The sequence below is a fragment of the Clinocottus analis genome, unplaced genomic scaffold (genome assembly GCF_023055335.1).
Source record: "Clinocottus analis isolate CAN_PGR_092001 unplaced genomic scaffold, fCliAna1.0.p SCAF_11, whole genome shotgun sequence".
In the NCBI taxonomy this organism is placed as follows: Eukaryota; Metazoa; Chordata; class Actinopteri; order Perciformes; family Cottidae; genus Clinocottus; species Clinocottus analis.
In genome coordinates this window covers 15,476,105-15,501,950 of record NW_027175832.1, presented here as the reverse complement: position 1 = coordinate 15,501,950, position 25,846 = coordinate 15,476,105, and the positions used below count along the sequence as shown (strand labels likewise).

Sequence of the window (25,846 nt, the reverse complement as noted above, 5' to 3'; positions counted from 1 at the left end):
TGTTTAAAAGGATAAAGTGATGAAGTGTTTAGATTTTGGCCAACTGCAACAGATTAAAAAAAAGCGGTGAAAATGATACAACAATGAAATAGTTTACAATTATTTGCATATTGTTTGGAGGCTAAATAATTATCAATAACTAGTATAAAGTGGGCTACAACATGTCCATCTGAATAGTAACGTAAAATACAACATAAAGTATGTATGTTTAAAATGGCAGGAAAAAAGTACAAGTCCAACTACTCAAAGTTGTCCTGTAATCTTCAGGGGAGCAATAATGACTGAAGAAATATCCCATGACAATTCATCCAGTAGATAATTTGACATAGGCATTTTCATCCCTACTGCCATGTTTTAAGTTTAGTCGGGTAGACATTTTCCAATTTCGGCTTCTTGTGTCATATAAGGTTTTTAAACCTTTTGTTGAAGTTGTTTTTTTTATGCAGAATGTAAACATATATTTTTACTGAGCAGAAAACCCAAACAGAAACTAAATGTGCATTTCCCCTTCCAGATTGTTTGTACAAAATAAAAGCCACAACACCCTGTCAGAGTTTTTTTATGTTTTGGGAGGAACAGGTTTATTTTAAAAACTGCTATAATCCATAGCTGTACAACAGACGCAATGAATACAAATGATCTATAATAATATTTTTCTTTAACATGCTTATAGTAAAAAATTGTAAGTTTTTTTGTCAACCATAAACAGAAAGTAAACAGAATTCAAAATACATCTCATCATGGATAACGAATGACAAACATGATATGCATATGACACTGTGTGGAGACATTATGAATAAATTACAATTCAGTTAAATGTACAAATAAAGCAAAATCACATTATCAAGTGTTCTCTCTTCCAGCGCTGCGGCTCGTCTTAGTTTTCAATGCACAGAAACAGAACAAACATGACAACAAAAGAGTGCGTTTAGTGGTTCATCTGATTGATAACGCAACTGTATTTTTAATGCACAATACAGACCATAATATATTAAGAACACAATATATTGTCTTCACTTTCCAGAAAGGCAATCAGCTTGAAGGGGAATCATAGATTGATCTTTTCAGGTGATTTAGCTGTCGTCCGGAGAATATTCATAACCAGCATTTAGATGAAGTACACATCAGGAGTGCCATGTTTTAATGAGGCAAACGAGCAAAAAAAAAGTTTGAAAAACTCTTCCTCTGCTTTCAGTCATTCCCGTCATCGCTTTCCATACATTTCAAATACACCTTCTTGATCAAGAAGGTTTTGCTGGCATCTTTTCTCCCCTCTTGTACTGTAGGCTCCCCTTTTCCCCAACTTGAGAAAAAAAAGAGAATACAAGACAGACAGTAGTGATAATTATTATTATTACTAATAATCATAATACTATGATCTACTTACACAGTGAACCCGTGTAGAAAAGATGGCTACATCATAAGCTGCATCATCTGCGAGATGAAAAACAGAGGCGAAATAGGGTCTGCGATGAACATTAAAATAAACAAATGCTTTTGATGTTACCTGCAACCACTGAGATATCCACCTGAGAACAAGCAGTTAATTATGTTATCGTTTTAACGATCCATCATGTTCAGAGCGGCTGAAAAGGATTTACGTTATCTGGCACTTGAGGACAGCAGGGAGGAAATGTCAGCCAAGAGGCAAATTAAATCTCAAAGCTATTTGTTCATACAAAGAAAATCAGGGGATTTAAATGTCGCCTGACGGAAAGTGTGGCTGAGACAGAGTCGTATGTCTGCGGCTGTTCAGTCATCAGTGATAACTGCAGAGAAGCTGTCTTTGCCTCATTCGCACCCAGACGGAGAGAATGACATGCCATTTAGAAGATAGAATGAGGAGCGTTTCTTACTCTGCTTAAAAAAAAAAAAAAAAAAAGGAAAATAAGCTGAAGATCTTCAGCATCAACGCTGTTGCTGACTACAAGTGGCTTGGAACTGAAAACGGCTAAACACTGCTAAAAGTCTGTTCACAAAATGAAATTCCATATTAATAAATAATTATTCCCTTTTAAGAAGAGATTAAACACTGACCTTACTCAGTTGTCAATGTCCGATATGTGGTTTTCTATCTGCGATTAAAAGAAAGAAAAAAAAACAATATAAATATCAGAGAGATGAACATTCTTTTAACTTGCCCTTCTTCAATTCCCAATCATTTAAAATGAAACAATTCATTTGTGTTTGTTGTTTGATAAGTCGTGTAAAAAACATTTTGATGAGCTACCAACGGCAAAATATCAGAATAAAAGAATTTAGATTTGCTATTAAAGTTACAAAAAACTAAAGAGTTATAGTTTATTCTACTGCAATACATTGATTGGTTTTCATATTTTTTCACAATAAATAAGGACACAAAAATATATAGATACACAAAGAGGGAACGTTAAGTAAAAGTAAGTTATTATTCTCTCAAACATTCAACTGAGTAACTTGGTTTTCAGGTAGTGCATAATACGTTGTATCTTTGGAACGCTTTCATGAGCATACGTCAGTGTTCCTATGGCTAGGCAGCTTGAGAGGCTATTCAGCCATTGATTAACAGCTCAGGTATTCAGGTGCGGGAAAACATATTCTTTTTCACTCCTATTGAGACTGTAAACGTCTACTTGACCTGCTGACCATGTCGCTGTTGCCTTCGTCTTCAAAGTCCTCTTCACCGCCGTCCGTCATCTCTCCTGCTTCCACCTCGGCCGTCCTCTCCGCCTCCTCTCTACCCGAGTGGTTTGCTGCGTCACCATGGAGACGCTCACACATCTCCTCTTGTTTCCGCTGCATGTCTGCGAAATGAGAGACTTGCAGTTTACATCAGAGAGCAAAACCCACTCTATAAAGCTTTAGTAGTTGTTAGTTTCGTTATGTGTGTGTGTGTGTGTCTTTCATTTCCACATCTACATATGCATGCTCCTCCAGCGGACTCGTCCTCCACCTCTGTCGACTCTCACCGCCGTCGGAGCGATGCTGCCTCTCAATCCTCTCCAGCCTTCCAAGCAGTGAGTCGATCTTGGTCTTGATCTGTGACAGCTCCTTCTTGATTGTTAGGAGCTGGTCTGTCTTCACTGTAATAAAGTTTAAAAAAAAAGCATAATTAATGTGACGTTCGACGAGGAGATAGAAACGGCTTCAACAGCGACTGCACTGTTTGAACACGTTTCAGCAGCCAACTTCGTTGCCAGAAATGTAGCAGAGGCACAATCGTGAAAGGGCGTTCGACTAGATGCCAAAGTCAATTATGTATTCTACGGCGTTATTATGAAGAGAATACTGATTAATGGAGATTACAAGCAGTGCAGAGGCAACTGTTGAACAATTAAAAGAAAATGAAGGTTTCATACAATCTGGATCCTATTTTTCATTCCTTTCAGTAATAACAATATACTTTAACATTTTTTAAATATGCTCATTTGCTTTCTGGCTGAGATTCTGTAGCTGCTGGTGGGGCCGTTTAGTTACCAACAGACAGAGCCAGGTTGGCCCCCCGTTCCAAGTCTTTGTGCTAACCTAAGCTAACTGACTGCAGCTTTACAGACACACACGAGCAGTGTTGCCAACTGTTTAACAATCTGTCCCTTCTTTAGCTGCTAAATGCTGCACTATGATCAGGTGCTAATTGCTAACTGAGTATGTCTGTCATTTGATGGAGAGCAGGTAGTGTATTGTTTAGGGGGTTTTCATGAAAACAGCCACGCAGCTAAACAATGATCTAAGAGGATTCAGAAATGGTTCATGGAATGGTGAAGAACGACAGGGTCAGAGGATATCTCTGTCTTTATCACTATAAGCGACACCTTTTACATTACACTAGGACAAAACAACCCTCTGCTAAAGTGTTTTTAAGTTATCAAATGTTAAAAATCCCTTTGGTGAGTACATACTTATCCACAACATGGAAAGGACAAAACAGAATGACCTAAGTTGTAATGAATGTATGTTTCCGTTTAAACAGAGCAACAAAAAAAAAAGTGACAAAGACAACATACGTTTAGGGACTGCGATAGAAGAGCCGACATTGAGCGCTCGGGAGGAGGAAGAAGAGGAGGAGGAAGAAGAACAGGCCCTGACTGGAAAGGAGGATTTGGGTCTGCGTGTGGACGGGACGACTAGCCGCGAACGTTTGATGGGGATCACAGCACGGGTCGGAGGCACGACACGACCGTGGTACTCAAAGAGTCTGAAGACACATGAGAAATAACAGAAATGTTACAAAATAAATTACAGTGCAGATGAACTAATCTTTTTAAACAGCAAATGTGCTGGTGTATTTTTCTTTTCAGAAGCCACTCCCATGTTGTCTTGATGTTGTTACTCCAGCAAAAAGAAACACTTAGAAAGCCCCTTAAAGATGTTTGAATGATAGAGGTGCATATTATACGCCGTGGACATTAAATCAAATCTTGTTCCCACTTGCCTATGACACATTAAATTGCCAAAATAGCAATAATGACTCAAAGCTGAAGGATTCAACTCTCATCGGGGGTATTGCAAAGTAGAGGAAGTAAACAAGCCAATGAACATGTCAGAAGGAAGATACATCCTCTGCCTTGCCAGCGCAAATGACCAGCCTGGGGACTATCTGACATTCAGTACTCGCCTATGCGGATAACAGCATCATTAGCAATTCCAACAGAAAGGAATGAAAACCTCCCCAATATTACGATTATTATGCCTATGATAATGTAGTTACTTTGCCTTAGATTGAAAATGGGACCATTCTATTTAAAGCTCATCTTTATCTAAGTAGCCATTTCTGAAACGAGGATAAAAGAGGCTGAACAGTGAAGGACAAAATACCAGGAGAAGTGGGATTAGAATAACAATGTGGGGAAGAAAGTGACCGGTTCAGCCAAACTGTGCTAATATTTACCATCAGATACGCCTTTTTACATACCTGCTGTAGAAGTCATCTCTGTAGTAATCATAGTCAAACTCGTAGCCACTGTGAAGATAAAACAGAGTTTTTAAGGTACCTGTTAGGATTAAATGTATAAAAGTCCAGATGTATATCAAATTTGGCAATTAGCGTCACCTACTGACAATAATACCAAACATTACTTAGACACCTGGCTAATGTTGGCCCTCCCGAATATCATTAAATATCATCAGTTTGATGGTTTGGTTAGTTATTGATAACAAACATATCTAGGAAACTAATAGCTGGGGACCACTGTGAGTTCAGTGGCGTTATTCTTTCCTCTTTTCATAAATTTCATATATACAACCGTCTTCATGTTACAATAAATTAACTGTCTGCCATGGTGTTATTTTTACACTTCAGTTTCTGCCCAGATTTAGTAAACAACATACAAGCTTTAAAGTTGCTGGTAAGCAATTGTTTTTGCCGCCAGACAGAGCCAGGCTAGTTTCCAGCCTTTGTGCTAAGCTAAGCTAACTAGCTGCTGAGTGTAGTTTCACATTCATCCATACTCTCTTCTAACTCTGCCAGAAAACAATTCAGACTATTTCTGAAATTGTACAAATATGCATAAAGCAGCCAACAGCTGATTAAGTTAGCTTAGCATAAAAACTGGGGGAAACAGCCAGACTGGCTCTGTGATTTCAGCAAGTCATTCCTCTGGCACAAAACTTCACATAATGCCAGAACAACATAATGTTTACACAGTTTACGTGCGGATTAAATAAACAATCTTACTATGAAACATGTTAATGAAATAACTTTAGCAGTGCAGGTAGGAGCACACAGCTAGCATGGCCTTTTAGCATACAGACATGAGGCAAGAAGACGAATAAGCTATTTTAACAAAATTCCTGAAAAAGCCCTAATGATCATTTGTACTTCTTTTAGCTTCTCAAAATGTCAGCCATGTCACTTCCACTTTTTTTTCTTTTCCTCCAACAAGACACTAACTGTCAAGAAAAAGCGAATGTGTAACAACAGACACTGATAGCAGTTAGGAAATTGGCTGTTCCTGCTGAAGTACCCGATCAGACAGCAGAATATAACTACGGAGGGAAAAGTAGGTCAGCAAAGCATTAGCCGAACAGCCAAATAAGACACGTTTCACACAGACCTGTAGAGGGACGACAGAGGCCTCTTGGAGCCCATCTTAGGCCTGTATGGTTTCGGCTCTCCTGCCATGTTGATATCTGCAAACAAAATGAGAATTGATGTCATGACGTGACAGAGTAGCACCTTATAATATACAGAAAGCCTTCTAAAAATAGCTTAGTAAAAATAGAAATTGAGCGAGAGTGAAATCCCGTGTAAAATAAGGGTGTAGAATGAATGTTTTTAACATCTATAAACCTGCATTGTTTTTCTTATTGTGAAACTATTACACAATATTTTCACGTTTCGTAATAAATTTAACATGTAACAATTTTATGAGCTTCCAAGCTGTTTAATTGTCACACATTACGTTAACAATATTAATGAAAATACTGTGGAAATTTGCCTAATACATCATTGCTTGTGAAGCGCTTGCAGGGTATGAATTCATGACAACATGTTCATTATTGCATATCTCCAAAATGTGATAAGGGCTTGAGCATGAAAGTACAGCGATCCTATTGTTTGGAGATTATTATTCTACCGTGCATTCACATTTTTGAGTGGTTTGGGAACAAAATAGGCACAAGATTCAAAACTGCAGAATGTTCTGAAGTGATGAGCCTTTTTCACCATTTTCTGACATGCTACAGAAAAACAGATACAATTCTTATATCAATTAATAAATGCGTGCAAGATCTATCTCAAATGAAAATATGTGTTAGCCGTACCATTTTGTGTCTTACTTTTGTACCCCATACCATGTAATCACACAGTTAATCAAAACTGCATCTTTTTAGACACTAATAACAGTCTTGTTTAGAGCTCGACCACCACACATTTTTCAACTATAGGAACGCAAGTGGAACATATCATTATCCATTTTAAAGTGAAAACATCAGTATCCAAACTTTGAGAGACGAGGGACACTACGAATTAGAGGCGGAGAGAAAAGAGATTAGAGAAAGAGCGTCGCTGACAATCCCTCGAGGGCCGATTCCCTCTAAATCACTTGTCGGACACGGACACAACAGACAGACTTAATTCTCACTGTCTTCTATATTTTACCTATCTGGTAAACTTTTTTTCCCAGCATCTTAGAGAAATTTCATTTGGGCCTTCCTCAACTCAAGGCTGGATCTTTGCATTGAAGCCCTGCGGACTCAGATGTTGCAAGACTGTGCCTTATAAACAATGCATCATCTCTATACAACTTTTATTTTACCCTTACTATGACATTGTCATAGCAACCACTGTAGTCAAAGGACATAATCCATCCGTTTCCTGTTTAATGCTAAGTTTACCATCTCCAGCTTAATATTTAGTGTACAGATTAGTTTATTAGTAATTAACCAATGCAAATCTATAGACTTTTATTCAAAGAATTTGTTAGTTGGAGCTCTGAAGCTAACAGAGAGGGTCATGCTTGTTGGGCTCCGTGTGATGAGATTAACCAGCTGAATAAAAGGTAGAAAGCATTGATACACTTAGTGATTTAACTACAGCCCACTGCAGCTTTCACAGACAAAAAGACGAGCAGAGAGGCTGGAAACTTTTTAAGGGTTTATAGTGCCTTGAGACAACCGAGACATCGATTGAGTAAGAAAGTGACAGTGATGGTAAAAAAGAAAATAAAAATCATTTAGGGAAAAAAAAAAGAAAAACAATGAAATTCCCTTTAAATGCATTAGCTACTGTGACTCTTCACCAGATGGCGAGTTATGATTGACAGACCTTTCTAGCTTCCAAGTAGCCTGCTATTGCTGCGTTTAGTCTGTCGGCTTCTCAGCGTCGCTTCTGCCCAACTCAGCTCAGTCAGCCTTGAGTGCTACTCAAGGTCATACACAAAAACACAAACAAATATCAAACACCCACTTCCCGTGCACACAAACAGAGGCACACACCGACAAAGCAGGGCAGACCCTAGTCTGACGGGATGAGTTACCCTCGACAGCTTCGAAGAAGTTGCACAGATAAGCTCTGCATCAACTGCTTCGGGGATCATGCAGCAGAAACTTTTATGACAGGAGCTGAAGTCGAGCCAATTTAAAGAATACGAGATATATAGTGGATCTCTGTTTTCGTCTGTCACACCATTTCTCTCTGACAACACACACAAACACACACACACACACACACACACACACACACACACCTTTCCTTCCTCTGTCTTTATTCCCTCCTTTACCTCCTCGCTCTCCCTAATGGACTAATGAATCTGGGATGTATCAGCCGCTCTCTGGTGCACAGGGACGTCTGTATCATTATCATTAGGCTCCAAGAAGACGTGAGGAATGGTTCACATCGTTAAGTGTGCTCTTCTATCTCTGGTCCCCTGCTGGGGTCGTTAAAGAGAGAGTGAAGCACTAAAAAGCACTCTCTAAGCGAACACCGCAAACCCTCCACACACACGACAGACACACACTGAGCCTCTGATTGATTACAGTCATTATATTAATCATATACAAAAATGAAACAAATGTGCGTGAGCCTGTGTGCGACTGACGGACTTCATTGTATGTGTGTATCTATTACAATGTTGAGCCTGGAGATGGAGGAGATGGAGGCCGTGTTGCTAAGCAATTGCCAGTGAGGACTCAATTTATACTGTAAACTGTATGCAGCATCACATTAAGGGGGAAATTAAAAGTTGCCTGCTGCTGAAGCCATCATGAGTGAGTTGGACGCCGCACATAAGAGACACATTTTTAAAAAAGTACTCAAAAAGGAACAGACTGTCTATAAGAGGTTTGCGTATAGTCAAGCGGATGCCACTCTTTGGTTTGTAGATTACCGTTTCGAAGCCTGGAGTTCATCATTTTGGCCGTCACCATCTTTTTTTTTTGTGCAACCTCAAGTGACACGAGAGAGTGGAGCTAAGTACAACCCAACACTGAATTATGGATCTTCAGAGCGTGTTTATGTGTGTTTAAGTATAGAATAACCTAATATTAAAATAATTATCAGTGAAAAGTATGATATTGTATCAAGCAAATTCAAATGAACAGATTTAAAGTTATAATTGTTAAGATTTCAGTCCTCGTGACACTCGTGTTTACTGGTGATGGCGAGTGCATTTTAATACAGGACCAATGCCGAGTGTCCTCTTCTAAAACGTGTATGGCTCACTGGGGGATGGAAACAAGGTTGTCAATCGCTCGTATCAAGTCTTCTTCAATACATTTAAGAGTATGATTCAGGGCTGGCTTACTGTGATTGACAGATTTTCACAGTAAGAGGTTTAGTTTGCAAGTCACACACTCAAAGGTCAGAGAGGTCAAAGGGGTGTTTTCATACCGCCTCCTCTGATATTGGACAAGAGGAAAGCCTTAAATTGTGGGATTTACCAGATCTCCTTTTAATTGAGCGTCTTCTTTAGTAAAGAGGTGGTTGAATTCAGTAACAGTTTTTTTCCATCCACTCTGAATCCTTTTAAATTACAATCATCACCACCTCGGGGCACCTCTGCCTCCGTTTGGGTTCATTCATATTAATGGCGTTGTGCTAAATTACCTTTGAGTATCTTTTTTTTTGTTATAAATAGACCCTTCGGCTCAGCTTGCCCTTGAGCTCTTTGTCTCTGGAGACGTGGACGAGTCATTATGACCGGACCAGCGCAGACAAAACTTTGAGTTACTCCAAAGGGATGAGCTTAGTTTGAGTAAAAGGAAAACGCAGCTAAATAACTGCTTAGCCCTTGTGCAGCTTCTATTTAGCCTTGGCAAGCAGAACTATAGTGTATTAGCAATTTTCCTGCTGACTGGGATGATTCACATGGGGAATACATTTGAAGAGACTGTGCAAAGCAACTTTTAACTTTGGGAATAGGGATAGTTTGGAAGACAGTGGTTGTCCATGTTAAACTATAGCCTGCTAAGGTAATCGATGAGGTAATACTGCCTGAGAAAAGTAATGAGAGAGAATACATTACGGCCCTGCACTAATACTAAAACACAATCTTTGGCGGGCAGAGCATCACTCCTGGCACAGAACAATCTCTGTCTGTGCTGTTACACAAGAGCAGGTGAGCAGTATTTGATTAAGAGATCGTCCAGGCACCTGTGTGAATACAAATGAGCGACTAAGAGAAATCCTGCATGACAGCAGCCGCAGATTCAATCTACGCTGCGTTTTCGCTTCCCGTAAATCTGACAAAGACTTGAACAATCTCTTAGCTCGGCTCAAGGGCACAGGCAGTTTAGGCTTTTCATTACACCTGAGAGAGTGTTTCCTCAAGCAGGGCCGGGTGAGTGACAAGGTAAGGGAAGCGCACACTGTGTGTATGCCCAGACATACACGCATCAATGTGGGTGTGGATATACTGTATAATGACCTTCTGTTCACATTGTCTTGAAATATTGTTCTTTCTGGTCATAATGCCATTTGCAGTAACCATAAATGTAATTCTGGATAGAAACGACTAGGACTTGGCTCAAACAGAGAATCTGATTTCAGATAAATGTCCAAATTCATTCCTTGCACTATTTAGTTCTTGCCTATTTTGGATAATCTGTCATGAATTAGGGGTACATTGAGATAATTTTTCCAAACTGAAACAGATTAGCCACGACATGACGTAGTAACGTATAAGCGCCAAAAGACAAATAGAGAACGCTACAAATATTTCACAATAAAAAGCCTTCTTATGACAGATACACAGAAGTGGTGAGTTTTCATTAACATCATAATGCAGTAAGAAATAAGTAACAGAGCAAAGAATCAGAAACTAAAATACGACCCAATGGAGCGGCAAAGTCCTGCCCCTCCTGGTGTCCCCCAATGGGACCTTATTTCAGATTAAAAAAATAAGTACAGTAGTCAACGGCAAAAGACAAATGTAGTTTTATTCTGTTTTGGATTAGCTCATGAATGACACAGTTGCCATTGTTTTGTCAGTTCATAAGATAATTTTGCAAGGCAAGAAAGTTGCAGTTTGTCATAGATTCGATTAATTTAGTGAAGCGTGAACCCGATCCGTCTCGCTAAAAGCACAACACACACACAGCCGTTGCCTCGACTTGCTAGCTAGCTAGGTAGCCATTATCCATTTCGATGCACAAATGTAACGTTATCTTACCTGATGTCGTTTATCCAGCGACTGGTTTAATCAGCTGGGAGGCAAACGAACGAGCGAGAACAAGCTTTTTTGGTGCGAAGACACAACCCGGTACGAAACACAGACAACGAAGCTGAAACATATCTTTTAAATTGACAACCATCATAAGTGCAATTCGTGGCGCAATTCACTCGCTCTAGACTGCCGTACATACTTTTCCCGAAATAAGATCCCGTGGTGGTCCATCGGAGTGCAACTTCACCTCTCTATACATTTATTAATAAAAGCCTGCTTCAAATAAAGGCCTGCGGTCCACCATTTGAGGAATTATGACATCTTTAAATTTCCAATACAATTCCATTGTTCTTACTTGTAAGAATGTTATGACAGAAATCTAAAATAAACTTAAATTTAGGCTGGTAAAAATGTACTTGGAGATCGTAAATTAAAGTTATTACTAATCTCGTTTGGACTGCAGACATCTTTGAGCTACAAGCGCTGATTGAGAGTGTTTCACCTCAGGACTGATTCCACCAATCAAGATGAAGACCTTGAAGCTTTTTTGTTATAGTTGGAAGGCAACACGTGAATTAATTGCCGTCCTTCCTTAATGAATTCTTTGTACTTGCTCTTTCGCCCTTTTAAGGAAAATGGTTTCTTGGCAGCCCATACATTTTGGCAGCCAGTCCCTGAGCTCCTGAGGAATATACAATCTAATACAATTATTTTCATTAGACCTGTTGAGCTACGGTCCATTAAGGAGAGCCTTGCTACGTTTTTCGGGTCTACTGTTGCTCAAAATATCGCATTGGGAATACAAGCATTTGTGTGAATGTTCTTTGGGGCTGCAGTAGGAAAGGTCACATGTTTTCACGCCTGCGGTACATCTCAACTTTGGCATGTGTTGATTTTTCCAATAAATCATAATGAGTATATAGCCGTAGCCTGAGGGAAAGATAATTTAGTCTTTCATCTCTCCTGAGCTGTTTATACACTTTTCCTCTTTTTTCCTTTTTGTCATTTCTTTCTTATGATGTAACTATGCTTCTCTTAAGTGCAATGCTTTGAATCCTTTCAAGCCCAGGAGCTGGGCCATCATTTCCACCTCGCCACACACTGGTGAGTCTGTGTAAGCAGCTGGAAACAAACCGGCAGCTGCCACCTGCTTGAAACTGCTCGTAAATCTGCTCTGAAACTTGGCCTCCTCGTTCAGTTTGACCGTGGAAACACTGAGCAGCATACGTAGTTCGACATCAGCGCAATTAAACGATTAGGTGATTCATCATTCAGTTGACCAACATAAAATGAATTACAAAAGGTTTAAGGGGTTAGAAAAAGAAGATAAAACTTGTTCCGGCTACTCAAAATTATGTTAATCAGATGCTCCTCAATTCTTGGCTTTTTATTTCCTCTTGTTGTTTTAAATTTTAGGCCTTTCAAAGATTAATCCAATGAAACAAGTGCCAAACTAATTATTAATTGGTTGAGTTGGTCACACAATACATTGCTTCACTTTAAGGATCACAAGCCATTAAGAAGCTTAGGGGTTCAGGTTCTCCAGTGTTCAGATAAGTTCAGTAGTTTGTCTTATGTGGCGGTTAATTAGACTTAAGAAAGTTGGTCAGACAAAACAAGCACCGCAGGAAATCTCAAGGGATTCTTTCCCTGTTTTCTCACATTTTATTTATCAAATGATTGATTTATTAACTGTGGAAAATAATTGGCCTTTGTTCCAGGGAGCCATTTTGTCATGTCACAGTCTGAAAAGCACAGGAGTAAATAATAGAAATTAATGATGGCTGGATTCCATTTCGCTGCATTAGTTTCAGGGTCCTGATCGAGTGTCGCAGGAATAAGCTCTAAAACCTGGAAATGAGTCGCTATTCTTGCACTTCCGGTCCCCTCGACTTTCAGGCGATCAATTAAGATACATAAAATGAGATTTGTGGTCGGCTCAAGCTGAAGATATGGAGTCTTTACATCTTAAGACAGACTTATAGTCTTTCATAGTTTCCAAATTTCTGCTGTTTATATGTTTCTTTTAAACTATTTTGGCGACCATTAAACCTAAAAACCGACTGGTTCGTCCTTACAGCCGCGTTGTGTGTACTTACGCTCATGTGACCGTGGTGTAGTTCATCTATAGATTCACGTTATCTTTTTTTTCTGTGGATTGCTTTAATACTTTAAAAAAAGAAATTTAAAAATGTGAATGCGGTGTTCATTCACGACGATTATCTTGCTGATCAAACAGTTTGAGTATCATAAACATTTGTTTGCCACAGAGTTTATTTAAATACAAAAATCCCATTTGAACCAGCTGGGTGTTTCTAACTTCCGGGGTCAGCCTAAGTCGTCTTTGCAGAACTCTATGTGCATGCTCACCCTCACCGTCGAGGCTTTTAGTTTATTCGTTTCTGTCAAAATATCTAGTGTGAATAAGGCTTCTTGATAATAAAAAAGAATTGTTGCAGCCCTGACTTTATACATCTAAATGAATATGAATAAAACCTTACATGCGAAACTCACAGGTTGTATATATAATGTATTCCGGTCATGAATCAGTAAATCTGGCTGTTATTATAAGAGATATAAATTATTCATTTAACTGCAGATCTGCCAACAGTGCAGAAATATAACTTCATTGGCCTCTTAGATACACACGTGCACAGCTCACCTGGAGCTGCCATGTGCAACCAACCGCTGCAGCTCCAGTACTTTGCTCAAAGGCACTTCTGCACTGAACATCACAACACCAACACTTTAATATTTTAATCTGCACCAACAAAATGGATTCAAATGAATGTTATATGCCTTATGCAGCAATCTCCTGCCTGTAATAAAATTACTCTGAATTTTTATTTAATTTCACACAATTCCTGCTAAAGAAAAGCACAAAAACTGGATGAAGAGTATTTATGTTGTCTGAATTAGATTAGTAAAAGATTAGCTCATTTGCCATGGCATTGTTTATCCAGTGTGATTCGCAGCAGTCGTTATGCTTTAATTCATTATTTAAGCTACAATGCAATTTTAACATAAAATATGGATTACTTCACTAGAATTTTGAAATGTACACAAAAATGCTGATGCACACAGAGCGACGGAGAGGTGGAGATGCAGATTTCAAGCATGAAAACACTGCAAAGAAGCTTGCACTCAGTTAATGTATTTTAACAATTTATAATTAGCAGCAAGGGATGAATACTCTCTGGCAGTGGGGGAAGAAGTACTCTGATCTCTTGAAGTACAAGTAAACGCAATACCACAGTGAAAAAATGTATTCTTTAACAAGTGAAAGTGCTGCATTTGAATTTTTACATACACGAGAAAGCTACAAGAAGCCAGTTGTATTAAAGTATCAAAAGTAAAATACTTATAAAAGGCACAATAGCTCCACTCAACGTTTTACTTTTATCATTTGAATAATGTTCTTGACTCCTAGCCATCTGAGCAGCATCAACATATTATCAAATGACAACTAAATTCCATTATATGGTTATATTTTTTTAGAAAAAAAAAGCTATTTAATTAATTGATCATATGTATTGAATATTGATCTGTACCTAACGTTACATCCATCATTTATACTATATGTAAACATTACAATATTCCCCTGTAAGATATAATGGAAATACTCACGTACAGCACAAGTAGCATATCAAATGTGTACAATATTTCACCAATGCTCTGAGCAAACTAACAGCATTAACTTCAGCGACATGTAATTAAAACTCCTCGTCACGAGGGATTGACGTCTCATACTCACATCTCAGGTTGCGACGCCTGCCTTTGTACATGGTCATGTCGAAACGGGGGTAAAACACTTGTGACGTCTCTGCTGCGGTCGAGTAGACTTCTGCTTGCTTTTCTCTCCCTAAAAAAAGCCAGACTGCGCGTGCACCTCCTGCTCCAGACTCACAGCGGAGCCGCTTCGGACCAAACCATTTGGAGAACTATTCCAGGGGGAGCTCTCGCCCCAAAATACTCATCTCTCTCCTCCAAAGACAGGAGTTGAATTTGTAATCGTGTTGGGTTTTTTTTGTTTCTGTGAAGTACTGATTGAGAAGTGAGGAAATAGTTTAATATGATACTTTGTGGGTGACATTGTCAGACTGTTTGACTCCCAAAAAGTCATTCTCTCCCCGTAAATGCGAAATGTATGTGACAGCCTTGGTGATGTTGTTTTAATTAACTAGATTAATTTGTTCAGTGACCTATCAATTTTGTTGAAAATACAGAAACGGACTGGCCATAAAGTACTCAAGCATATAGGGTCCAACATGCTGGAATTAGGGCCTGAAAAATACTCATCACGTGTAGATGGCTGCAACTAACAATTACTTTAATTATCAATTAATCTACCTTCTCAATTCATTGTTTGGTCTCTTAAATTGTATCATCACAAGTTACTATCATTGAAACGTCTTGAAATGTAAAATGTATTGTTTTACATGAGCATGTAGCACAAATGTTCATGATTCATTACAATATAGTTTCAATATCTTTCAGTGCTCCATAAACTCCAGAGGGAAATATCTAGCTCTTTAGCGGCTAAATGTTCCACTCACCAGCTCGTTATTAACTTGGTGCAGGGGAAAGACACAATGAGGGCAGTGAGAGTCGAGTTATAATTGCATTATTACAATTACAATGACTCATTTGGACCCATTGTTAATAGGAAATATTGACTTGTGCACAAAGATGTAAATATTGAATGAGTTTTGATGGATTCACTGGTCACATACTTATATGTATGCTTATATGTGTACACACATGCATATTATAAACTTAATTTATCCACGATTTACAACTATGCATATGTCAATGCATACCTGGATATGTATAATACATACATGCACAGTCACTATATACTGTTTTTATCCTGAATCTGTTTTATTTCTTTGTTTATTCAGATATAGGACATGGTCTGAAAATTAGAGCATACAAAACATATTTCGCATTTATTCATTTTAAATGGAAAAAATATATTTAAAGGCAAGTGCTTGTCGATAACAAATAATTGTGCTCAGAAGCACAAAAGAAATATAGAAAGTGTAAAAAATAATTGGAATTTGCTTGATAGACTCACATCATTTAACACACATTTAACAACAACAAAAACACCAAGAGATGAATCCTGTTTGATATTCAAGGTCCATCCTTTAAAATACATCTGACCTTAACTATTCACATTTTTTTCATTGAAACGAAAAATCTACTTGCAATTGTAACGGCCACCCATCTCTCTCTCTCTCTCTCTCTCTCTCTCTCTCTCTCTCTCTTTCTCTCTCTCTCTCTCTCTCTCTCTCTCTCTCTCTCTCTCTCTCTTTTCAATGTAATTTTAAGTGGATTGTCAGTGGACTTAAGAGACAGACTGGAGAAGCAGAGCACCTGGGGCTCTGCCTATGATTCCCCAGCTGTTGCAGCGCTCGGGCTCTGCTGCAGATGAAGCCTTGTAATTCTAATATCTAATTACACTGACAAGGGGTTTGCAGCTGCCTCACGCACAGCCTGATGTCTTAATGGTCCCCCCGCTTCTTTGTTCTTGCTAAGAAAAGACCAGAAACTAAAAGCTAATGAAAGATGGAGGCCGAGTGTGACGAATTCATGGCTTCAAGGACAGTCGCTTGAATCAAATGTCCAATGTCCTCGCTTTGACTTCTTTGAAGAAATATTAAAAATGCATCTCTATTTTTGTGATGTGGGGACTAGAACACACTCTGTGTACTTGGTCTTTTGGGATTATTTATTCAAGGAGGTTATTCCGAGATAATGTTGAAACACATGTAATCACCAATAGTGCAGCGGCAACCTAATCATCTTTACACAAAACAGTCCATGTGCCAACCGTTTCCAATCTGCTTTATATTACCATGGAAACAGCAAAGACAACTACTCAAAAGCAACGCTTCACAACACAAAATGACTCATGAATGTAAAAATGTGGTTGGATAGTCTGCCCAGGATGCAGACAAGCCCTGCATGAGTTTGACCACTGAGGAGAGGAATGAATTCTGCATGCTGAGGGACTTTGTAAGATGGCCTCGTTTTGGTGGCGTTGACCTCACTTATATTCTTTCAGCACCATCTAGTGTTCATTCAGATGGAAAGTCAGGGGTGCAGGGAAGCCTGAAATAACACAGCAGCATGAATCCATATTCTAGAGTAAACTTGGTAAGTTTTAAATTAGAATGTATTGCTTATTATTCAATAATCAAGTTAGCATTAACAATCTAAGAGGTTCTGTCTTTTAATGATACTTAAAGGGACAGTGTGTAGATTTAAGGGAATTTATTGGCAGACATGGAATTAGTGTTTCATCACCTGAAACTAATAATCGTTATGTTCTCCTTCATATCTAAAGGGGGCGGGTCCTCTTCACAGGGTTCAGTTACTCCAGAGAGAGGTTTTCATGTTTTTACTCTACCTGAAGGCCAAGGTGGCTCTCTGACACTCTTGGAAAGTCAGTGTTGAGTGTTGTGGTATTTTGCAATCTGTAACCTCCATTAGATGGAATTAAATTACATTACATTTAACTTAGCTGACGGTTTTATCCAAAGCTTAAAATAAGTGCATTTAACCATGAGTACAAACTCAGAACATCATGAACTAAGAAAGTACAATGTCTTCATTGAAGTCAAACAAGTGCTACTAAATCACTGCTCCTTAAATGTCTGCATTGCTTTTATATCCTTAATGTAACTTTGATTGTTTCATTCTCACTGTCTTCCTTTATCATACAGTTTACGTGTATATTGTTTACAAAAACAAATACATTAAACTCGAGACTTTTAAACTTTTAGGTTTGGACAGACACCTTTCCCAAAGAAATGTCTAAAACTATGTTGTTGTTTTTTGTTGTTTATCTAGTTTTATCACCCTTTTTCTGAGAATTCATTACAAGGTAGATCAGCTTCATGCAACCTACAATTCCTGAACACTATTAAAAAAGCCTCCAGAATGAATACCTTGCATTTATTATGGTGTTCTGCAGCTTTTCAACCACAGAGAGGCGCTCAAAGACCACCAGACAAGAGTCTCACTTCAAAGCTTTTCCACACTTTGAACCAGAGAAAGCATTTATGATCACACCAAACTCAGATTATAAAGAATGACCCTTAAAGCATTGATACATCTATGTCCAGATTATAGCCTCAAAAGCAGAAAGCAGAATTGCTGAGATGGTGAAACAAGAATGGAACCCTCCCCTGCACTCTTCCTCCCCAGCTGACATCTTCATCAGGATCTAAGTAGCTGCTGTCTGTGGCCAACCGGCGGTGTGATTGAATGTCACTTTTATCTTCATGAACTACATAAAGTCATTGTGTCGGCCAGCCATGTTCGAAGGAATTAAATTGAGTAAAGCAATCGGTGGAGCTTCAGCATCTCGCGGCTATTAAATCTACTCGAGCGCGGGACGTTCTAGTAACTCAAGCTGCGTACTGGGTACTCAGGACAGGTTTGAATCTGACCCTTTGACTCCTCCTGTCACATGTCATACCTCCACACTTCTGTCTTTTGAATCTTTTCTCTGTGTGTGATTTAATACAAGAGGAGAAACTATAAAGAATTCATATGTTGTGCAGGCTGCCCCCACCTCTTGGCAATATAGTTTCAAACCTTAATAAAATATAAAGTTCATGTTTAAAAGATGATTATGGAAGGGTTAGGTTTCACGAGGGCAGCAGAACAAAAGCAGAGAAGATGATTTCCAAACAGAGAGAGACAATATTGTGGACACCTTTAGTATACCTCTGACACTTGTGGTGCATTGCTAATATACAGAATTTATTGTGTGTGTGTGTGTGTGTGTGTGTGTGTGTGTGTGTCCATACACGCTCAATGTTTACAAGCACACTCTGAAGTGCAGCCAGTGGAGCTGCAATATGCCCCGCTATGCAAAGGAATACTTCACTTTTATTGCTGTATGAAGCCTTTGTTCTCGAGACACGTGTTCACTTCAGATCTTTTCAGCGTGATGCTCTTTCCTTTCTTTCAGGAAATCGTTTTTTTTTTTGTTTTTTTTCCGGAAATGCATAACTGTGATGTGGTTTGTCAGTGTGCATAGCAATGAGAGTTGCTCCTTTAAGTGGATGCAACGATGCAGACAGGACAAGACAGACGAGACGTGGATTTGTTTTGACAGCAGGGTGAATGTTTCAGTTGTGTGTCGACATAAAGCACTAAGGTGTTTAGAAATGTGTCAAAGTTGCTCGGTCAGTAATCAGGTCCAATAAATTAACATATTTTTCCCGATGGTACTATCATAACGCAAATGTCTGGCCATCATTTAATAGCGTAACACTTTCGTAACCGATGTGAAGACCTTAGTGTTGCCTGTGAAAGGATGCAAAACAAGCGTGCAATGTGCAAAACAAAATATAGGATCGGGTTTTCAGGATTACGATCTAATGAGGAGAGAAGATAAATACCACACTCATATGGTTAGCTTAGCATAAAGACTGGAAAAAGGTTTTTAAAATCTGTCAATCAATCCCTCTAACGCTCACAAATTAACATGTCACATCTTGTTTGTTTATTTCAAACATAAACTCATAATTAACTTTCTGTAGTCTCTACTGTCTGCAAGGAAATAGTTAAAGCACATGACATAGAATGTATTAATTTGCCTTTACATTGTTTAACATGGACGCTGTTGCCTCATCGTTCCAGTTTTAATGCTAAGCTAAGCTAATTGCCTCCTGACTGCTATTATTTTTCTCATTTAAGTCTTTACAAGAAAGCCAAATAGTGTATATGTCCAAAATATTGAATTATTCTTTTAAAGGATAGTTCCATTATGTCAACATGAGCTTCATTTGTCTCCTATTTCTTTTCCAATTTATTTTAGAGACAGATCAGGCTGCACTTTCTACTCATTAGCTTTCAAACAAACCAACCGTTCAACCAGATTATCTAAATGTGAAGTCGACACACCTATAAAGTGATCAATAATCTCTCATTGAGCAGGAGAATTGTGTGAGCAAAACTACGGCAACAACCGTCAATCAAAGTTGAACCAGGAGCTCGGCCTGTAAACTGAGATGGATGTTTATAATGGCCAGTTTACCAATACACATTGCCAAAACTACCCAGACAACACCTGGGTTGGCTCAGGCCAGTCCATTTAGTTTCACTAAAGGAGTATCAGTCATGAAGTTCTCCAAAAATACAATATTAGTTCTTGAGACACATCATTTTACGGCAACTTGAACTTACCACCGCCATATGTCAATTCACTGCCCAACAATGCATGAAAGTGAACAAACACAGGGAGGAATTACAGATGTGAACCCACAGCGCTCTTATTAATTTTTAATGAGAGAGCAGGGCTCGGGGAGGATTTGTGTCTTTCGTGGAGGAGTCTGTGACCTAATCAATAAGTAATATCAGGAATATTACAGGGTTCCACTTAACGCCCATGCGGACCAGGATCTAAATGTTTCTTCCTCGTTGCTGTCTGACTGTCTGTACGTTCAAGCTCAACCCCCAAAAAATGTTTTCTGTATCTTAGTGTCTTCACGACGGCTGCACCTCTCCATTTCAAAATGATGTTCACGGTTTTACTGATCAAATTTAAGCCCGCCATCGAAATAAATCACAGAACCTCTGTACATCAACACCATGAACCAGATGGCCGCTTGAGGTCGACAGGCAATATTGATTAGAAATAATAGCTTGAAATAATGTGCCAGAAGGTTTCAAACTGACTAAATGTAAACCTCTTTTTATATGGACTCGTTTTTGTGAAAGCATCTTTTGTTATTGATATTGACCACTTCTTTCATAACTCGTGTTTTTATATATCTAGTTTGTTTTGTCTATCATTTCTACGTGTATCATATACAGTGCTTTATTTGTAAAACAATTCTATTACAATGGTTTGAACAGAACATCTGTGAGGATGAATCACGTCGATGTCTCTCACACTGCAATGCAGTAAAGGATTTCACTTTTACCATGGAATATGTCAAAGCAAGTTGTTTTCTTTTTTAAATATAGTTATTGAATACCCTCAAAATAAATGTTAGAATCTAAAAGATTTAAACTTTTCAACAACATGTGGTCCACTTTGAATACTTGGATGTCACTTCTGCTCAAAGCAGCTATAGCCTTAAACTTGAATTTTGGGAAAAAAAAGAAAACAGAATCCATGGGAATCCACAGGCCGCTGGTTCACCACTCCAACCGGACTCCACTGAATCCTCAGCGTCTGCTTGCTGAACAGCATGCCGACAAAAGACCAACCACGGGCCGCGAACGGCCAGCTGTGGCGCAGCGACATGGACCTGATGGTGAACCGACACCCCGCGGATCTCTTGCTCTGTTCTCTTTTGCATCATCTTTTATATATGCGTGACACAGTGTCCCTAACAAGTGCAGATTAATATATGAGTGTTTTAAAAATCAGGATAAAATGCTGAGTAGGACAATAATGTACTTTTGGGACTCCGATAGGATCCATCTGACATACTGGAGAACGGCCAGCTTTAATGTGGAAGAGAGGGCTCTTATTATGGAAGTGGAATAAAGCACCATGTTACACAGGGTAGTTATCCTTTATGTAATATATATATATATATATATATATATATATATATATATATATATATATATATATATATATATATATATATATTTAAAATTAGAGTTCATTGAGGAGCATTTGAACAGCATTACCTAGTGACTGTCCGGCGATGACCCTGGTGTTCTCCCCGGACACGGCCGCCCTGGCGTTCCTCTCGCTGACGTACTGAACGAAGGCGTAGCCCTTGTGGACCGAGCAGCCCACGATCTTGCCGTATTTGGCGAAGATGGTCTCGATGTCGCCCTTGGTTACCACGGCCGTGTTGAGGTTGCCGATGAAGACACGGGAGTTGAGTGAGCGCGGGTCATTCTTGTTGGTCACGTTGCTGGTCTGGGTCTTCCCAGTCATCCTAGTCCTGCAGCACTGCCTGCTGGGAGACACATTGCACACTGCTCAGAAAGCCAGGAGGGTTAGACTGTGAGCGCCAGTGGGACATGAACACCAGTCTGAGTCTAAATATGCTTTAAAAGGCATTTTGAGATATGCGAGAAGATTTGGCCACATGACCGCTTCAATGCTCACAGCAAAGGCTTGATTCATGTGATACTTTTTTTGTTATTAGTTTTTTAAGATGAAATTGAAACCCAGAATGCTTCACTATCAGATATTCACGTCGAGCACGCTCACTTAGATTTTGTATTACATTGCGGTCATTTCTTTTTTCTTTTTTCGGTTAATCATTTGCTCCGAAAGTCAGAAAACAGTGAAATGTGTCCATCACAGTTTTGATGTCTTCAAATTAGAGCTGCAACCAATGATCATTACATTTATTGAGTAATCTGTTGAATCTTTTCTTGATTAATCGTTCAGTCGATGAAGCAGTATGAAGTCTTCAAATGTCTTGTTTTGTCTGACCAAGTGTCCAAAACCCAAAGATCTTCTATGGTATGAAATAGAGAAAAGGCAGATAATTGGATTTCAGTCATTTATCACAATAGTTTGAATCAAAATCATTTTCTGTCGATCTCAATTATTTAAAAGTGAAGCTTTTTTCTTCTAGCTGATCTAATATCTAGTTGTCTCCACCTGCTCTCTTCATCCTAAACCCAAGTCAGTGTGAACATGAAGCTTTCATGACTAAAAGCTTTCCGCAGGAGGTGAGAGGAACGCTGACATGGCAGCTGCGTTTAAAACATGTGAATCTGACAATTTTTACTGTGTATGAGAACTCTGTGTTCCCAATGCCAGAAAAACTAGCAGCCTTTAAGAGCCTTTAAGAGCCTTTAAGAGCCTTCACTCGCCGTTTACCTCGTCTCTTTTACTTTTGAAGTTCCTTCCACACGCAATGCCTTTGTGATGTCTAAGGAGGAACAGCTTAATGGTATTGTGCTTCAAGATGAGCCCAGGAAAGAGACTTGTGTTTCCTGAAGGAGGAACAGGTGGCTCCGAAAGAAGCAAAAGGAATCATCTGCCTTGTTATGTCCACTGAATTCACTGTGATGCCCTCAGGCCGGCGTTGCACGTTGCCCCCGAGGTGAACAAACTAAGTCCTTCTTTCTACCGGGCTAAGAAACTCAAACAGCAGTCATTTAGTTTGAAAAGAGAGGAAAAAGAAAGTGGAGTGACTTGTCGTAAGATATAATTACAAAGGGTTGTATGAGGAAACGTTGCAGCCATGTTTTAGATGTCAATGAGACGTTTATTTTATTCATTCATGTGCAATATAAATCTAATATATCCACTGTGCAATATTAACCACCATCTTAGTTAGGTTGTTTTTTTTTTGTTTTCTTTACGTTTTTTTTAAAGGCAAAGATTCAAGAAAAGTGAGTCATGATGATTCAATCACATTTTGACCCTTTGGAGAGGCCCGACCCCTTAAAACCAGCTCCAACACGACCAGCTACAATAATACAATATGTCTACTCGTTGATGTATCGATATCAATAACCTAATAATAATCTAATCATACAATAAAATATCAGGCACAGGAGACATTTAACTGCAGAACGAGTACTTCTACTTCTACTTTTGATACTTTAAACATGTTTTGCTGGTAGAAAATAGGGTTTTTAAACCAGTAATTTAACATTGTTGTTTTGGTACATAATGAAATTATCTGATTACGTCTTTAACAATTAGCGATTGTATAACCAACACACAGTGACAGCTTCTTTACTGTCAAATAGAAACCAGGTCAGCGGAGAGAGAGAAAAATCATTGAGCTGGACACAAATTAATTGCAACCCCCCTGCAGGCTGCACTGTTTGTTCCCATAATGCCACAGTCCTCTGGGGGGATCAGGAAGTGTCGCCATGGCAATACATTTATGGCACATCCACTCAGAGATGACAGAAGTAGCTCTCAGGTTGTTGCTTCTTTGAATTCCCTGTTGGAGGAGATTTATGAGTGTGTACCTTCCCAGAACGAGGCTTTTAGACCCATATGCAGACTTTATTATCACAGGGAGGCTCTTAGAGACTGAAAGAGTACAGGACGGCTCACCTCATGAGAAAAGATGGTCCTCAGTCTTTGAGTTGAAACAATTCATTGATCAAATTAAACCTAATTTGCTATCTATATTATTCTATTTGGATGATTAATAAATTAGTTTTCTTATTCTACGTTACAAATTATGAGTATTTGCTGCTTTGTTTTTGTAAACTGCATATTTCTGAAGGTTTGAACTAGAACAAGCTCATTTATTTCACATTTCATTGACATTAATTGTGGTTTGAATTTCATCTGAATGTCCTGAAAGGTTTTCCAGAGGTGTTCAGGCTGGAGCTATTAATGATCTTATTCATTAGTGTGCTCTCTTGATTCATTCATTCATTGTTTTGTCTATAACATGTCTCAAAATGTCTTATTCTGCTAGTGCTGATTTGAATGTTTTATTCATGCTACTCAAAGAATTGAGCAACAGTTAAATACAAAATAAAAGTGAAACATCTGCTTTTAGTTACATTTTAAAGCAGCATTTCATCATATTTTAGTTTAGTTTTGAGTTTGTTTGATGGACAAAACAGTTATTTGACGATCAAAATTGTTTCCAAATAATTGTCTGTTGTTTAGTTGACAAATTGTTCCATGTCTATTCTAGTCTGATCATGAGATATGCAGCTCAGGTGACAAGCAGACTCTACTTGTGAATGTATTTTAATCTGTGAATGGGGCTGAATACAAATCAGTGTGGGGAAAGGATGGAGAGATGTAATGATATGTACAGGTATGTATCACACATCCTGACACAGAAATACCCCAAACCACACATACACGAATACTTCTTACAGTCAAGCACTCCACCCACCCCATTATACCTGCTCACCTCCGTCCCTAAACCGCACATAATGCTCCCTAAAACTCTCTTTGTTCCTCACATAATGGAGGATAATTTAACACTGTAAGTGGCCTTAAGTCATGATGTCATTCAGTCCTTCTCTAACTTTGAATAAACCTCACAGCTTCGGGTCCTAACCCAACCCACTGAGGTGACTGATAGATGTAATGTTATGGCCTCTTTTAAGGCAAATGCACAGAGGTGAGGTCATTAGGCGATTGATTAAGCAAGCAAGAGCCCATTTTTAGGCAGATTTAATATCAGAAAATTGGATTTCCCTAATTTAATCACATTGAGCGAGAGGTTATAGTGCCAAATGAAAGCATTGGATTTTTGCTCATCAAACACAAGTTGAAATGTTGAATGAACAGTGTTTGGTTTGGTTTATTGTATATCGGTTAAAAGAGTTGAAAGCAGAGAAATGTGGTGAATACATATAGAGTCACTGGTTTGGGTGTAAAAAAAAAAGAAGAAAAACTCAAAAGGGCTCCCCCAGCAACTACACTAAATAATTACTCTTACACATTTCTCTACTAGATTACTAGCCGGTTGAAGGTACAAAGATTAAACATATCCTTCAGTTAGCTTCAGAGGAGCTCAGTGTCCAATCGTTCAAAACTTACTCGTGGACAAGACATTAGCTCGACAAATAGTTTGGAGTTTTCCTCACAATCTGTTAACTTGTCAAACTTTGAGAGTTTTATATAATTCCTAGCTTACTTAAAATGGCAACAACAAAAAAAATATTTTACTATATTCATGAGCCTCTAAGATCCTCAAAGCCTTTTAAGAAGATGTGGCACAACTTCTGGCAAACGCTGGTTGAAATACATCTTAAGCCAGAAAACACACTCACACTGAACTCAAATCAGTCTGATAGGCAAGACAGGAGGAAAGAGAGTAGTTTGG

At 38.7% G+C, this 25,846-nt stretch overlaps 1 protein-coding gene across 5 annotated transcripts in view; it reads right to left on the bottom strand.

Moving 5' to 3' along the window:
- Positions 1 to 480: 480 nt before the first annotated feature.
- Positions 481 to 25,846, bottom strand: part of ralyl (RALY RNA binding protein like) — a 35,107-nt gene continuing 9,741 nt past the window's right edge. The window contains exons 2-10 of one of the 5 annotated variants that reach the window (XR_011077036.1): positions 21,750 to 22,024; positions 6,033 to 6,108; positions 4,892 to 4,939; positions 3,984 to 4,174; positions 2,949 to 3,062; positions 2,626 to 2,783; positions 2,038 to 2,075; positions 1,388 to 1,434; positions 1,248 to 1,303 (exon numbers count right to left, since the gene is read on the bottom strand). Coding sequence is in view for 4 of the 5 variants with exons in the window: in XM_068566480.1 (XP_068422581.1) it covers positions 1,205 to 1,303; positions 2,626 to 2,783; positions 2,949 to 3,062; positions 3,984 to 4,174; positions 4,892 to 4,939; positions 6,033 to 6,108; positions 21,750 to 22,005 (942 nt within the window). In the remaining variant the exon portion in view is untranslated. Of the gene's footprint in view, positions 1,304 to 1,387; positions 1,435 to 2,037; positions 2,076 to 2,625; positions 2,784 to 2,948; positions 3,063 to 3,983; positions 4,175 to 4,891; positions 4,940 to 6,032; positions 6,109 to 21,749; positions 22,028 to 25,846 lie in introns of all 5 variants that reach the window. The other 4 variants (XM_068566489.1, XM_068566480.1, XM_068566471.1 and 1 more) reach the window with 4 other exon arrangements.